A 17718-nucleotide genomic window follows, 5' to 3' on the forward strand; every position below is an offset into this window, starting at 1 on the left:
AATTGACATTATAAAAACTGAAACAGTAGACTTTGTGAAAATTAATAGTTGTGTCATTCTCAAAACTTTTGGCCATGACTGTACAATCAATAAGACATTTTTAGGTCACCATGGAAGCACTTTACAGTTATTGGTAGCCTCGCCCTGACTTCTCCCCTATTCCTGCCCTCTGTGACTCTAATAATAATAATACCTAAGTTTTATATAGCGCTTCTCAAGAACTCAAAGACGCTTTACAAGAGAGACAATAAATAAATACAATAAAGACATATAAGACAAGCAGACGACAAGGGAAGAGGTGGAATAATGAATGTGAGGGGAATGCCTGTTTGAAAAGGTAAGTTTTTAACTGTTTCTTAAATGAATGAAGTGAGTCAGAAGCACGGATGTGTGGGGGGAGAGAGTTCCAGAGGGTGGGGCAAAGGCAAAGGCCCGGTCCCCCAAGGTACGGTGCTTGGATTTAGTGATGGGAGTGAGGAGGTTGGAGTCAGAGGATCGGAGGCGGCGGGAGGGGTGGTAGTACCGGAGAAGGTCAGTGAGGTATGGGGGGGCCAGGTTATTGAGGGATATTTACGTGGTGAGCAGGATCTTGAAATGGATGCGCTGTTTTACGGGGAGCCAGTGGAGCTGTTGAAGGACAGGGGTGATGTGGTCTCTGGAGCGGGAGTGGGTGAGTAGCCGGGCAGCAGAGTTCTGTACGTATTGTAGTTTTTGTAGATGGGAGGAGGGAAGACCATACAGGAGGCTATTACAGTAGTCGAGTCGTGAGGATATAAAAGCATGAATTAGGGTTTCAGCAGCGGATTTGGAGAGAGTGGGACGGAGGCGGGCGATGTTGCGGAGGTGAAAGAAGGCAGTTTTGGTGATGTGACGGATGTGGGGTTGGAAGGAGAGAGTCTGATCGAAGATGACGCCAAGGTTTTTGATCTGAGGGGAGGGGGTGACTGACTCTAGATGGGACCAACCACCCATCTTCCTTATCTAGGTCCGGGTCATGGGGGCAGCAGTCTCAGCAGGGAAGCCCAGACACACCTCTCCCCGGCCCCTTCCACCAGCTCTTGTGGGAGGATACCAAGGCGTTCCCAGGCCAGCTGAGAGATATAATCCTGCCAGCGTGTCCTTAGTCTTCCGTGTCCTCCTCCCAGACGGACATGCCCGGAACACCTCCCCAGGGAGACGCCCGGGAGGCATCCTGACCAGATGCCCCAACCACCTCATTTGGCTCCTCTCGATCCGGAGGAGCAGTGGCTCTACTATGAGCCTCTCCCTGATGTCTGACCATCTCTCTAAGGCTGAGCCCTGCCACCCTGCAGAGAAAGCTCATTTCGTCCGCTTGTATTTGCGATCTCGTTCTATGGGTCACTACTCTAAATGGGACCATCATTAATAAATGAGCATCATGATGTGTGAAGAAGAAACCAGAGATTGAGACCATGAACTCATGAGTGGTTACTGAGGGAATAAATCAGCTGATGAGAAACATTTTCCCACAGACCAGTGGGGTCGCCCCCTGCTGGATATCAGAGGGAGTGCAGGATTCAGGCTCTTTGTAATGAACACCTGGTGTTTATCAGATCCTCAGTCTTTGACATCATTGATCTTCGAATAAGACTGAGAGGTGATTCGGTTTGTTTGGAGAGTTTTAATAAACAATGGTAACATTGAATAGTTAAAGTGTTGAAGACATTACAGCTTAGAAAGATTAGACAGCGTCCAATCCAATGTCCATATTTTGGCCCAGCAGCTGTCACTAGCAGGTGTCACGTCCAGGCGGCTTCATTTCGATCGGAGTCCTCTGGCTATGTTTTCGTCTGTCTCTGCCGCCTCCTTCAGCGCCTGCATCACCAGAGCGTTCCTCTTCCTTGTCTCTTCCATCCTCATGGGGTTGGATTCAGGAAGATTCTGGAGGGCAGAAATAAATCCTTATAGAAACCAGGTAAAGAAAACTGTGACCTTTCCTCTCTTTATGTGGTACATAGACAAAAAACAACAAATTCAGATACTACTTGTACAAATGTGACACCTTTGAAAACACAAAATATTCAACCTTTCGTCTTTGTAAGTATTTTAGGGTGCAAAACAAGTTATTTATGTATTATTTTTCCACGTTAACCACACATCAGAAATATAACCAACACATCCCTCTTCCACCTCAGATCCTCTCTCTCCTCCTCTGCAGCAGAAACCCTCATCCATGCCGTCATAACCTCCAGACTGGACCACTGCAACAGCATCCTTTAAGGCCTCCAAAAACTCCAACATGTCCAGAACTCAGCTGCCCGGTTACTCACCCACTCCCGCTCCAGAGCCCACATCACACCCATCCTTCAGCACCTCCACTGGCTCCCCATACAGCACTGAGTCCACCTCAAGATCCTGCTCAAGCCCTTAATAACCTCGCCCCCTCATACCTGACCGACCTCCTCAAACGTCACTCCCCATCTCGTCGCCTCATACCTGACCGACCTCCTCCTATGCTTATCTCCTGTCCCCCCTTCACCAAGACCAAGCACTGCACCTTGGGGGACAGAGCCTTTGCCATCACTGCTCCGACTCTCTGGAGCTCTCTCCATCCAAACATCCTCAACTCTGACTCTCTATAACTCAAAACCTAAGCGTGTTTGAGTACCAAGAAAAGCGATATACAAATCTTATTAGAAGTAGAAGTATTTTTATGAATAGTAATCTCATATGTTGGCCAATGAATGAGGGTTTCAGCGCATCATTCCACCACGGTGCAAGACTGAACGCTTCAGGCGCTCCTTTGTGCCCACCGCCATCAGACTGTTGAACAGTAACGGCGGCCACAGACCATGCTGACCACTGACCCCCCCCCATAAACAGATCCATAACATCCCTGCTCTGTCTGTCACACTCCATCATCCCATCCCGAACTCTCTCTTGACTGCTGCTGGCATTATAATGTATAATATACTGTATTATATATATGTATATTATATTATGTTATATTACATTACTATTCTAAGTACAACCCATGGTCATATTACATACAAATATTATTTCTATTTATTGCTTAATTTGTCATTACCAACCATAATCACACCATGTCAACCTGTCACTACTGAAATGTTTTAATACTGCCTGTAATTACTGCTATTTAATTTAGATTCCATTTGTAACATTGTATATATCTAAATTGTACTCTAGCTTTATTTATCGATTTTATTTTAGTTATTTTTATTTTTATTTTATTTTTTATTTTATTTTATGTTATTTTGTTTTGTTTTATTTTTGTTTTATTTTTATTTTGTACTTATTTTGTACTTATTGAAACTTCTTTCTTGATTGTACTTATGTCTGGGTTGCTGTAACAACTGAATTTCCCCCCCGGGGGATCAATAGAGTAATATCTTATCTTATCTTATCTTATCTTATCTTATCTGCAGGTTCAAGCACTTTCAAGGAAGTCTCCATGCAACAGTCTCTCTGAGCTGAGCCCCCCTTAAAGTCAGATCCTAGTATCGCCCCTGCAGCCTGTTGCACCAGCTGTGTGTAAGTTCAAACGTAGCCTAGTTTGAACGTAACTTCTCATTTAGGATGGAGTTTACACTCGACTAACGTTTTGGGCGTTGCCCCAGCTGAGATAGTTCCAAAGTCAGCCTAAGTTACAACTGAATTCTTACACTTGCCTCCTCGTAGGTGCAAAGTCCTCTGTAGAGTACCTGTTGATACAGCGCGTCGTTTTGAAAGGTGGGATGATTCGGAGGATGAGGAGATACAGAGGATTCTCACAGCTAGATTACTTCAGCAACGTGTTATCAACGAGAGATTACATCCTTTGGAAAATATGATCAGAAAGATTTGATCTCTAGAGTATTGATGTATGTTGTAGTTGATCATTTTACCACTTGATATCACTTTTACTATAGACACTGTAGATTCAGGATTTAGACTATAGTTCTCACCTTACTGTGACACCTTTTCAAGACTGACATACACACTGTTGTTGTCCTGTGACAGTAACGGAAGTTTGTTTCAACTGTTGGTGAGTTCTGAGACGATAAAGCATGAAAGATAACAATGCAGGTGCTTTCCTCTGATTGGCTGCTGGAAGTGTAAACATCATATCTGAGACAATGTTTTGGTTAATTTGGACGTTACAGTCTACAACATAGACATATATACTGGCGCTGCATTGACTGGCTGAGTCGTACATCAACATCCCTGTCATGTCACATCATCAAACAGCTTAATAGCGCCGCTCTAGTGTCTGCTTGTTGCAGCAGCTCTCTCTTCGTTGTTCTTTGTTCATATCTGTTTAGTTCTCTTTGTATTTGGAGCCTGTCAGGACTTTTAATGACTCATTTGTTGGCCATAGACACCAAACTGACTACGTTTGCAGTGGTGTTTTTACTGTTTTTGTTCCTGTGTGTGTCCGGAGCTCCTACGTGTGACCATGGTTTAACTATAAGCTTTTTGATAAAGCTTATAGTTAAGCTGGATCAGGCTTGGACCAGCTTTTGTCATGCTGCTATAGGCCTAGACTGCCGGGGGAACTGGCACACTGACACACTGGGATCCTAGCTCACCTTCTTCCCCCCAACCCCTTCATCACTTACTTTAACTCTGCCTGTCCCATTAAAGTTACTAACCATAGACCTTTCTGGAGTCCCTGAGCTCCATTGTCTCGTAGATTCCTCTGAGCTGCCGTAGACGTCCTCCTGCTGTGGACGATCTGGACTCCAGCTGATACGGACGTGCTGGACTCCAGCGGCAACAACTTCTACGACTCGTCTCATCACTATCACCTCTCTCTCTTACTCCCCTCTATCTGTCTTTCCAGACCCAACTCAGTCGAGGCATGATGGCTGTCTAACATGAGTCTGGTTCTGCCTGAGGTTTCTGCCTGTTAAAAGGAAGTTTTTCCTCACCACTGTAACTAGCTAAATACTGCGATGTGCAATGCTCATGATGGATTAATGTGGGGTCAGACTGAGTCTTACCCTGTCTTGGTGTTGGGTCTCTGTTCATAATTTGACATAGTGTGGTCTAGACCTCCTATGTTTGTAAAAGCGTCTTGAGATAACGTTTGTTGTGATTTGGCGCTATACAAATAAAGATTGATTGATTGATTGATTGATGGTCGCATTGTTTACATATGAGATCAGCTGTTAGCATCCCGTAGCATGTTGATGCTAAAGATACTAGGCCCGATGTTCCCTGCGAGCTGAGGAGAAGGAGGCAAGGATGACGTGCTGGTACTGAGGTGCAAGCTAAGAAAAGACGACATGGACCTGTCCTTCCACCCACCGTTATGGGGAATGTAAGATCTATCTACGATAAGGTGGACGAGCTAACCCAGCACCAGAGGGAATACTGGCAGAGTAGCATCATGCTAACAGAGCTAACACCGGACACGAACGCCACATTGGAAGGATTTCACCTGCTGTGGGCAGACAGGATACAGGAGAGCAAGACTGAACACACTGGTGAAGAAGGCCAGCTCAGTCCTGGACCCTGTTGAGGTGGTGGCTGACAGGAGAATTATGGCCAAGCTGTCGTCTCTGATGAACATTTCTTTTTTTAGATATATTTTCTGATAGATTAGATAGAATTTGACATAGAGTGGTCTAGACCTGCTCTGTTTGTAAAAGCGTCTTGAGATAACGTTTGTTGTGATTTGGCGCTATACAAATAAAGATTGATTGATTGATTGATTGATTGATTGATTGATTGATTGATTGATTGATGGATTGATTGATTGATTGATTGATGGATTGATTGATGTTGCACTTCGTCCTCACGTTATATAAAACATAATACATGGACAACTGACCTTAATACAATGCAAATAAAAAATACATATTCCTCAGAGTGGGCCTTTTAAAGCTGGGGTTGGTAATCAGATTTAGATCCACTTTTTGTTATACTGGTTAAAATGATCTTTATGTCCTGATGGCAATCATTACATGATGTGTTCCTAAAAAAGAGTGAAAAAAAGCTGCTATCTACAGCCGGAGTAAACCTGGGAAAACACCAACCAATCACCGTGTTTTGGCTCCCCAAATTTTAAACCTATCAAATCCCGTCCAGCCGTTCTGCCCTCCTCCTGCGCGTACATTTCCCGGCGTGCACTCCTCCGAGTCCCCGTCTCCTGCCTCTTCTTCCCCTGACTCTATTTACTGCCCCTCTCGCTCGACCTCGGGCCTGTCCCCTCTGACCCGATGAGGGGCTTTGCTCAGGACTGTAGTCCGGATCAGAGTCTAAAAAGCTCTCACCAACAAGCAGAATAATTAATGACGTTCAGTAAGTCCTACAGAAAATGTAGATGTACTGTAGCGTCCGTCCGGATGCTGTAATGATGACGAGCAGATTCGTGAACACGTTGGTCTTTAATAACCGGTCACTGTCGGCCGTGATCACGCCAACCAACAAAACAACAATCAATGTTTGAATGAATGAAGAACTTCTCCTCTCCTCTCTCCAGCTCACACACTCTACACCTCTCCTGATGCCTTCACTGACCGTCAACACTGTAGGAATTAAGAACATCTACACTGAACACGTTTAACAAACAGTAGAGCTGTTACAGTGTTATATATGTGTTATAACTTTTCTCCTGATATCGTGTCACCAGTACAACTGGATAATGCTAGCATGACAGTTGTGAGTGCTAACAGCAGCCATGTTTGTTTGTGTTTTTAACTTTCACTATGAGAATGTTTTGGTGAGGACCGGTTTTGAATCAGTCACGATTAGGGATGACCACAATTAATCGATTACCGATTAATTGATTGTTAAGAAATTACTCGAAACACACATTTTTGTTATCAATTTTCAGTCACGTGGAACAAACATCATGTGGTCTCATATAACACTCAGCTATCAGGGAGGTGTTTTAAGTTTAAAGCATAAAGCCTGTTTGGATGTGATTCAGTTGTTAAAGGTGTTGTGCACAGCGGAGATGCTCAGCTGGCGTCAGGTCTCCCCGTGTGCTTTTTTAAAAGAGGATCAATACAAAACTGCTGCCAACAACGACAAAGACACGAAGGTTCACAACTATAAACAGGACATTTCCCACATTTGGATACGAAGGCAACAGACAGGAGGGAAATTCAGGTATACTATGTTTGCAGATCAGCAACATCAGAGCCGTCTGAGCTTTTCTGCAGCTGGACTGATTATGACCCGGTTGCTCTCCTGGCTGACACCTGACCGAATACACATGTTTATGTCTCTCAATAAGAACGAGTAGACAGAAAACTGGACACTGTGAGTCTGAAGTACTTTTCTGTTAGTATTATGAGCCTTCACTTTATAAGATTATGTCCGCGGAGAATATTTTAATGAGCCAGATCGTTGATAATCTGCGTGTCAAACATGTACCCGTATTCAATCCCGTGTTATATGCATTTTGTTGCTGTAGAAAACATTATTTAGGGGGAAAACAACCTATTTGGCCTTTTTTTGACGTAAGAATAATACTTTTTTTTTTTATCAATTAATCGATAATTGATCGTTAACATTTCCAAAAATCAATCACGGAAAATACTTAAAATGTACATCCCTAGTCACGATCATATGGTCGAGAATCAGCGGCGCTCGTGCATGTGAGCGGGGGGGCGTCGTTTTGGAGGAGGTCCGAGGGAGGAGGGGAGGGGTTAGACGGAGTCATGAGGAAATGCTACATTCAAATTCATGCTGGTTTTCCGAGACTACCAACCCCAGCTTTAAGGCCACAGAGCAGTGGTATGAAAAGGAGAGAGTGAAAATGAGACAAACAGCAGAGTAACAGTGCTGGAAGGCTGAACATATGAAATTAGAATGATGAAATATTGGGAGCAGGTTATGGATACAGGTGATCAAACTAACAATAGTCAACAGTGAGTGATGTGATCAAAATGAGTAAAGTGATCAGAGGGAAACAGTAAGACTTGTATGTTGGGAGTATGTAGCATAACAGTATAACAGTAACCTACTGCACTTTTTTTTTTCATTAAATTATATTTTATATAATTAAAAAACATCTACCATGTCAGTAATGTAGTTTATCATTCCACTGCTAAAAAGCAGACCCACTGCCAGCTGGAGCCTTTCATCATTTGATAAACAGACTTTGTATGTTGTTTTTAAAAAATAATGATCGTTTTTAGTCCTTACATTAGTTATAATCTTTTATTGTAAAAACGGTTGATCAAACTGAGTTAAATGCAACGGAACATTTCTTTCTTTCTTTCATAAAACCCAGTTTTCACATCTACTTGTATCAGTTCACACAGCAGACCCGCCACCCTCAATAAGGCGAACACACTGACGTATCGGAGCAGTGGGAAAGCACAGTCAATGCAGCGTCTACGTATATATATATGTCTATGGTCTACTAGTTAAGATGAACCTTAGGTCTCTGTGCTGAAACCAAACAATGACACAACTTAACTTACAAACTAACTCGTTTCAACGTGTGGTTTAGGGTGGACATTGCACCCTAACTTAGGACTCTACTTGCACACAGCTGGTGCAACAGGCTGCTGATGTGCAGGATGCTAATGGCTTATGTCTGTGTGCTCTCTGACATTGTTACAGTGACTTCTCTCCTCCTTACACGGCTGCTGTTTCAAAAAGTGATGCTCAGCAGCATGCAGACACAACCTGTCTGTGTTACTGAGCAAATGATTCTACACTTCATTTTACTGACCTGCTGCAAATTATTAACCTGATTAGGTAGATGCTCCCTCCAGGTGTTACTTCAGGATCACATAGTATGTTCAGTGTGTTGATGCATGTTGATCGCATCAAAGTTGAATATTTGTCATATTTGTTAATATGATATACAAGTTTAAGTATATATATATATACAGTGGGGAAAACAGTATTTAGTCAGCCACTGATTTTGTAAGTTCTCCCACTTAGAAAGATGAGAGAGGTCTGTAATTTTCATCAGAGGTACACTTCAACTATGAGAGACAAAATGAGAAAAACAATCCATGAAATCACATTGTAGGATTTTTAAAGAATTTATTTGTAAATGATGGTGGAAAATAAGTATTTGGTCAATAACAAACAAGCAAGATTTCTGTCTCTCACAGACCTGTAACTTCTTCTTTAAGAAGCTCTTCTGTCCTCCACTCATTACCTGTATTAATGGAACCTGTTTGAACTGGTTATCTGTATAAAAGACACCTGTCCACAGCCTCAAACAGTCAGACTCCAAACTCAACCATGGCCAAGACCAAAGAGCTGTCCAAGTACACCAGGAAGAACATTGTGGACCTGCACCAGGCTGGGAAGAGTGAATCTACAATAGGCAAGCAGGTTGGTGTGAATAAATCAACTGTGGGAGCAATTGTAAGAAAATGGAAGACATACAAGACCATTGATAATCTCCCTCGATCTGGGGCCCCACGCAAGATCTCATCCCGTGGGGTCACAATGATCATGAGAACGTTGAGCAAAAATCCCAGAACTACACGGAGGGACCTGATGAATGACCTGCAGAGAGCTGGGACCAAAGTAACAAAGGCTACCATCAGTAACACACTACGCCGAGAGGGACTCAAATCCTGCAGCGCCAGGCGTGTCCCCCTGCTTAAACCAGTACATGTCCAGGCCCGTCTGAAGTTTGCCAGAGACCATATGGATGATCCAGAAGAGGATTGGGAGAATATCATGTGGTCAGATGAAACCAAAATAGAACTTTTTGGTAAAAACTCAACTCGTCGTGTTTGGAGGAAGAAGAATGCTGAGTTGCATCCCAAGAACACCATACCTACTGTGAAGCATGGGGGGTGGAAACCTCATGCTTTGGGGCTGTTTTTCTGCAAAGGGGACAGGACGACTGATCCGTGTTAAGGGAAGAATGGACGGGGCCATGTATCGTGAGATTTTAAGCCAAAACCTCCTTCCATCAGTGAGAGCATTGAAGATGGAACGTGGCTGGGTCTTCCAGCATGACAATGATCCCAAACACACCGCTCGGGCAACGAAGGAGTGGCTCCGTAAAAAGCATTTCAAGGTCCTGGAGTGGCCGAGCCAGTCTCCAGACCTCAACCCCATAGAACATTTGTGGAGGGAGTTGAAAGTCCGTGTTGCCCAGCGACAGCCCCAAAACATCACTGCTCTAGAGGAGATCTGCATGGAGGAATGGGCCAAAATACCAGCTACAGTGTGTGCAGACCTGGTGAAGACTTACAGGAAACGTTTGACCTCTGTCATTGACAACAAAGGTTATGTTACAAAGTATTGAGTTGAACTTTTGTTATTGACCAAATACTTATTTTCCACCATCATTTACAAATAAATTCTTTAAAAATCCTACAATGTGATTTCCTGGATTTTTTTTCTCATGTTGTCTCTCATAGTTGAAGTGTACCTCTGATGAAAATTACAGACCTCTCTCATCTTTCTAAGTGGGAGAACTTGCAAAATCAGTGGCTGACTAAATACTGTTTTGCCCCACTATATATATATATATATATATATATATATATACACACTACCGTTCAAAAGTTTGGGGTCACTTAGAAATGTCCTTATTTTTGAAAGAAAAGCACTGTTTTTTTTCAATGAAGATAACATTCAATTAATTAGAAATACACTCTATACATTGTTAATGTGGTAAATGACTATTCTAGCTGCAAACGTCTGGTTTTTAATGGAATATCTACATAGGTGTATAGAGGCTCATTTCCAGCAACCATCACTCCAGTGTTCTAATGGTACATTGTGTTTGCTAATCGCATTAGAAAGCTAATGGATGATTAGAAACACCTTGAAAACCCTTGTGCAGTTACGTTAGCACAGCTGAAAACGGTTTTGCTGGTTAGAGAAGCTGTAACACTGGCCTTTCTTTGAGCTAGTTGAGTATCTGGAGCATCACATTTGTGGGTTTGATTATACTCTCAGAATGGCCAGAAAAAGAGAACTTTCATATGAAACTCCACAGTCTATTCTTGTTCTTAGAAATGAAGGATATTCCATGCGAGAAATTTCCAAGAAACTGAACATTTCCTACAATGATGTGTACTACTCCCTTCAGAGAACAGCACAAACAGGCTCTAACCAGAGTAGAAAGAGAAGTGGGAGGCCCCGGTGCACAACTGAACAAGAAGACAAGTACAGTAGAGTCTCTAGTTTGAGAAATAGACGCCTCACAGGTCCTGAACTGGCAGCTTCATTAAATGGTACCCGCAAAACGCCAGTGTCAATGTCTACAGTGAAGAGGCGACTCTGGGATGCTGGCCTTCTAGGCAGAGTGGCAAAGAAAAGACCATATCTGAGACTGACCAATAAAAGGAAAAGATTAATATGGGTAAAAGAACACAGACATTGGACAGAGGAAGATTGGAAAAAAGTGTTATGGACGGACGAATCAAAGTTTGAGGTGTTTGGATCACACAGAAGAAGATTAGTGAGATACAGAACAAGTGAAAAGATGCTGGAAGAGTGTCTGACACCATCTGTTAAGCATGGTGGAGGTCATGTGATGGTCTGGGGCTGCTTTGGTGCAGGTAAAGTGGGAGATTTGTACAAGATAAAAGGGATTTTGAATAATGAAGGCTATCACTCAATTTTGCAACGCCATGCCATACCCTGTGGACAGCGCTTGATTGGAGCCAATTTCCTCCTACAACAGGACAATGACCCAAAGCACACTTCAAAATTATGCAAGAACTATTTAGGGAAGAAGCAGGCAGCTGGTATTCTAATGGAGTGGACAGCACAGTCACCAGATCTCAACCCCATTGAGTTGTTGTGGGAGCAGCTTGACCGTATGGTAAGCAAGAAGTGCCCATCAAGCCAATCCAACTTGTGGGAGGGGCTTCAGGAAGCGTGGGGTGAAATGTCTTCAGATTCCCTCAACAAATTAACAGCTAGAATGCCAAAGGTCTGCAATGCTGTAATTGCTGCAAAGGGAGCATTCTTTAATGAAAGCAAAGTTTGAAGGACAAAATTATTATTTCAACTAAAAATCATTATTTCTAACATTCTCAATGTCTTGACTATATTTTCTATTCATTTTGTAACTCATTTGATAAATAAAGTGTGAGTTTTCATGGAAAACACAAAATTGTCTGGGTGACCCCAAACTTTTGAACGGTAGTGTATATATATATATATAGACTCCCAAGCAGTCTTACAGATCAAAGTAGAACACGTACTAAATCTCAAACTTACAACACAATCACTAGAATGTATATCAGAAGTATTTCTGAGAGGTTCACATACTTAAGAGATGTGGAGCAGTTCTTTTTCAATACTGTGAGAATAGAGGAGTACATTTCATCTGTGTAAATACACTGATGAATCATTGAATACACCAAAGCTAGAGGAGGTTTAATGAAATGTGTACTGTTCGCTTATTATTTACAAAGTAGTGTTTAATTTAAAAATGTTCCTGTGCTGCCACCTTCAGGACTGTCACTGTAACAACAGGTGAGCTGACTTATCTAGGTCATCAACCAGGAACAAGTATTTATTCTAATATGTGAGATCTTTATATTAAATATATAAACATAGAGTGTTCATGCAGCAGTGAGTTACTGTAAGGTTTATGTTTTATTATAATAGCATCAGTATGCATTGATTCGGGAGGGTCAGACCTCCATGTGGCTCTCAGTAACCCCCCTCACAGACTGAGGTCTGCAGCAGGCTCTGTTTGTGTCAGACACAGCTTCAGGTTGTTCCTGCAGCCGGTCCATGTTAAACTGTGCACCGGGTCCGGGTCTCCTTTCAGCTGACTCACCTTGACGAGCTCTCTCCGCCGGTCCTCTCCCGGATTGATCATCGCCCACATGCCGTACCCGAGCCCGACCGAGGCGATAAGCGCGGTGGAGGAGAGGAGGGTTCGGAGGCTCATGGTCCTGCCTCACAGTCTGATCTGGGTCTATCACACTAACCTTCGAGCTCTCACTTACTGCATCTCACTGTGTTTGATAACAGCAGGAACTACAGCCGCAATGCAATGTGGGAGATCAGGACCTCTTCTTCTTCTGTGGTTAATATGGGACCGAACAACAATGTGTACATGTGCACACTGCCCCCTGCTGGGCTGGAGTGTGCACGGTCACAGAAATACTAAAATGAAGGAGTTACTGTGATTGTTTTTTATTTATTACAGTGGCTGGGAAGTGCAATGCAAATTTACTAAGGATGAAACATTTTTACAAAGTTTAAGACAAATTTATATTTTAGAAAACATTTTTACATTTTATAAAACAAAATGGCATTAAACACTTTTGCCAAGAACAAAAAAAATTACATTTAAGAAAACAAATTTACTAAATCAGAAACACTTTTACAGGCAATGAGACATTTGTACCAGTCCTGAAAGAAATATACAAACAGCAGATTCTGACGGAAAAGGAATATACCAAGGATTTTCAAAATAAAAGACGGCTGTAACATTAAAATGTGCAACAGCCGGGGAATTAATATATATTCAACATTAATAACCCTGTTTCCACTGAAATATTTAGATTCAGACAGATAAAAGAGCACCTCAAAATGTGTTCCTGCCAATCACAGCTATATCTGATTGGGAATTTTTTTTATTTTTTTTTTTATTAAATTTATTTGTAAAGGGACCATGTACAATATTTAACATAAATGTCACCATCTGATGCATTGTACCAGAGTTAGCTGGTACACACACACACACACACACACACACACACACACACACACACACACACACACACACACACACACACACACACACAATCAAACAAACAAACAAACAAACAAACAGTATGTATATCAAGTTAAAAGTATCAAATCAATGGTTGCAGTGTTGTTGTCTTTAGCAGACTTTTCAGTTTGGTTTTGAAGCTGCTGAGAGATTCACTGTTCTCAATGTCCTCTGGTAAGGTGTTCCACTGAGTTGTGGCTTTCACAGAAAAAGCTGACTGCCCAAAGGCAGTACGGTGAAAGGGCACATTGCAATTTCTGAACGAAGAGATTCTTGTGGATTTAACGGAGTCCACTGAGTGAAAGTTGATGAACTGACGCAGCGGAGGCGGGGCCAAGCCATTTAAAATCTTATACACAAGACACACATTTGAATACAATTTCAAATTCTCAAACCTCAAAAGATGATGTTTCTCCTACAGTGGTGGTATTGCATTGTTTTTTTGTCCAATATTTTTAAGGTTTGTTTATACAGAGAGTGAAGTGGTTTAATGACCGTCTCCCCAGCCTGACCCCAGCATGTGATACAATATGACATTTCAAAATAAAACTTAGCATATACATTTATTTAATTTTTTATTTCAATATTTTAGTGGGAACAGGGTGTTTAATGTCAAATATATATATTAAATCCCTGGCTGTTGCACATTTTAATGTTACAGACTTCTTTTATTTTGAAAATCATTGGTACATTCCTTTTCTGTCAGAATCTGCCGTAAATTTGTTTCTGGTAAAAATGTTTCAGCTCTTTAAAAGTGTTCATGATTTATTCATTTTGGTTTTTTAGATGTACATTTTTTTAGGCCTTGGTAAAAGTGTTTAATGTCATTTTTGTTTTATTCATTTATCTATTTGACCTTTATTTAACCAGAAAAGAAACTCATTGGGATTAAAAATCTTTTTCAAGAGCGTCCTGGCCGAGATAGGCAACAGCACAGTTCACAGAATTTCAGACAGAGCAGCCACACATACAACCACAATACAAGACATCTTGAGGACAACCAGAATCACGTCATTACAGAATAAAACAACAAAATGAGTCTTAAAAATGTAAAAATGTTTTATAAAATGTAAATTTGTCTCCAGCTTTGTAAAAGTGTTTTATCATTTATAAATACTCATTGAAATTCCCAGACACTGTAATTAACCGTCTTTATAAAAAATAACTTAATGCTTGAATCCTCATAAATTAAATCTGAAACAAAAAATAACATCTTTTATACGCTAAGTTTCATCTTAGGAAGGAAACAGATAATATATGTAAATAGTATTCTTATTACATTCTATTCATAATTGCTTAACAGCCTTTTCAGATATTCATCATTTGATTTTTTTAAGTTTCTGATAGTAACACAGTGTTTTAACAGATGGGTTTTTTTAGATACAAACAACAATGCAAAATAAGAGTAATAAGAAAGCATAAATACATTTAAAAAAATTCAAATAACTTTTTAAAATAAAAAGAGGTGAACTTTTAAGCCCTCACTTCCATGTTTCCTTAAATAATAAGTAGATTAATTCATTGTTTCATCAGGACGGATACAAATGGGTCAAAAAAGGTTGTAAAATAGTCAGAGGCAAAAGTTTGATACATTTAGGACAGGATGTTCCATAGCCTAAATCAAGAATCTGAAAACAGATGAACATCAATATTTTTCCCTTTATTAAGACTGAAAGGATCAACAGGCTTTTGGGGTTTTCATATGTGCAGTTTTTAAATATTATTATTATCTCAATCAATCAATCAATCTTTATTTGTATAGCGCCAAATCACAACAAACGTTATCTCAAGACTCTTTTACAAACAGAGCAGGTCTAGACCACTCTATGTCAAATTATGAACAGAGACCCAACACCAAGACAGGGTAAGACTCAGTCTGACCCGGCCTTAATCCACCATGAGCATTGCACCACACAGTATTTAGCTAGTTACAGTGGAGAGGAAAAACTTCCTTTAACAGGCAGAAACCTTGAGCAGGACCAGACTCATGTTAGACACACATCTGCCTCGACCGAGTTGAGTCTGGAAAGAGGGATAGAGGAGAATAACACTCCCGAACACTCTGATTTACCTGGCCCCCCCACAAGCCCCTCCCCACCCCCCTCTGACCCCCATCCTGCGCTGACGATCTGTGAAGATGAGGTAATCCAGCTCTTCCAGCGACAAAAGACCAAGAAGGCTCCAGGACCAGACGGCGTGTCCCCCTCCTGCCTGAGAGTCTGTGCTGAGCAGCTGGCCCCCATCTTCACAAAGATCTTCAACACATCGCTGGAGCTGTGTGAAGTGCCCTCATGCTTCAAAAGCTCCACCATCATCCCAGTCCCAAAGAAACCCACCATCACAGGACTCAATGACTACAGGCCCGTCGCCCTGACGTCTGTGGTCATGAAGTCCTTCGAGAGACTAGTGTTGAGCCACCTGAAAGACATCACAGGCCCCCTGCTGGACCCCCTGCAGTTTGCCTACCGGGCAAACAGGTCGGTGGAGGATGCAGTCAACATGGGTCTGAACTACATCCTGCATCACCTGGACTCCCCCAGGACCTACGCTAGGATCCTGTTTGTGGACTTCAGCTCTGCGTTCAACACCATCATACCAGACATCCTGCACCAGAAACTCACCCAGCTCACAGTGCCGGCCTCCATCTGTCAGTGGATCACCAACTTCCTGACGGACAGGAGACAGCAGGTGAGGCCGGGGAGCATCAAATCCAGCACCCGGACCATCAGCACTGGCGCCCCACAGGGGTGTGTTCTCTCCCCACTGCTCTTCTCCCTCTACACCAATGACTGCACCTCAGGGGACCCCTCGGTGAAACTCCTGAAGTTCGCAGACGACACCACCGTCATCGGTCTCATCCAGGACGGAGACGAGTCTGCTTACAGACAGGAGGTGGAACAGCTGGCTCTCTGGTATAGTCAGAACCATCTGGAGCTGAACCCACTCAAGACGGTAGAGATGACAGTGGACTTCAGGAGAAGCCCCCCCCCACTCCCCCCCCTCACCATCCTGAACAGCACTGTGTCTACTGTGGACTCTTTCAGGTTCCTGGGATCCACTATTTCCCGGGACCTGAGGTGGACCTCCCACATAGACACTATCAGGAAAAAGGCCCAGCAGAGGATGTACTTCCTGCGTCAGCTCAGGAAGTACAACCTGCCCCAGGAGCTGCTGATCATGTTCTACACCTCCATCATCCAGTCTGTTCTGTGCACCTCCATCACTGTCTGGTTTGGCTCTGCAACCAAACTAGACAAACACAGACTGCAGCGGACTATAAGGACTGCAGAAAAAATCATCGGTGTCGACCTGCCCCCCATCCAGGACTTGTACCGGTCCCGGGTCAGGAAACGGGCAGGTAGCATCACCGCTGACCCCTCACACCCTGGACACAAATTCTTTAAACTCCTCCCCTCCGGCAGGCGCTACAGATCACTGTGCGCCAGAACAACCCGTCATAAGAACAGTTTCTTCCCCCAGGCTGTCACTCTGATGAACACTAAACCATAACAGTGTCATACCTGTCAGATAAATACTCTCTGTAAATATACATGTAGATACACAATGCAACAATTCTCAAGCAGAATTCCATATTTCTATTTTTTGTATTATTTAACTACTATTTTTATAATGTAAAACTACCTCTGCAACACACCACTGCACTTTATCATATTATTTTAGCCTGTACATATTAGTCAAGCCTATTTGTTGTTTCTTTGTATTTATAGCTAAGGTTATTGTTATTATATTTTCATTTTATTTTTTATTGTAGTTCTTATTCTTATTCCTATTCTGCCCTGTACAAAGAGAGCACAGTTTACCAAAGTCAAATTCCTTGTGTGTTCAAGCATACTTGGCGAATAAAGCTGATTCTGATTCTGATTCTGATAAGAGAGAGAGGGAGCGGTGATAGTGATGAGACGAGTAGTAGTAGCTGTTGCTCACGGCAGCTCAGAGGAACCTACGAGACAAGGGAGCTCAGGGACTCCAGAAAGGTCTATGGTTAGTAACTTTAATGGGACAGGGACAGTTACAGTAAGTGATGAGGGGGTTGTGGGTAAGGGGGTGAG

The 17718-nt window shown here is 42.4% G+C and overlaps 1 protein-coding gene across 1 annotated transcript; it reads right to left on the bottom strand.

Annotated features, from left to right (window-relative positions):
• Positions 1-1622: 1622 nt before the first annotated feature.
• Positions 1623-12952, bottom strand: LOC117818873 (ubiquinol-cytochrome-c reductase complex assembly factor 3). The gene is made up of 2 exons (XM_034691990.1): positions 12704-12952; positions 1623-1902 (listed from the first exon to the last, which is right to left on the bottom strand). Exons 1-2 carry the CDS (start codon positions 12815-12817, stop codon positions 1777-1779), a joined length of 240 nt encoding a protein of 79 aa, XP_034547881.1. The 5' UTR covers positions 12818-12952; the 3' UTR covers positions 1623-1776.
• Positions 12953-17718: the final 4766 nt, after the last annotated feature.

Source organism: Notolabrus celidotus, chromosome 9 (genome assembly GCF_009762535.1).
Source record: "Notolabrus celidotus isolate fNotCel1 chromosome 9, fNotCel1.pri, whole genome shotgun sequence".
NCBI classification, from domain to species: domain Eukaryota; kingdom Metazoa; phylum Chordata; class Actinopteri; order Labriformes; family Labridae; genus Notolabrus; species Notolabrus celidotus.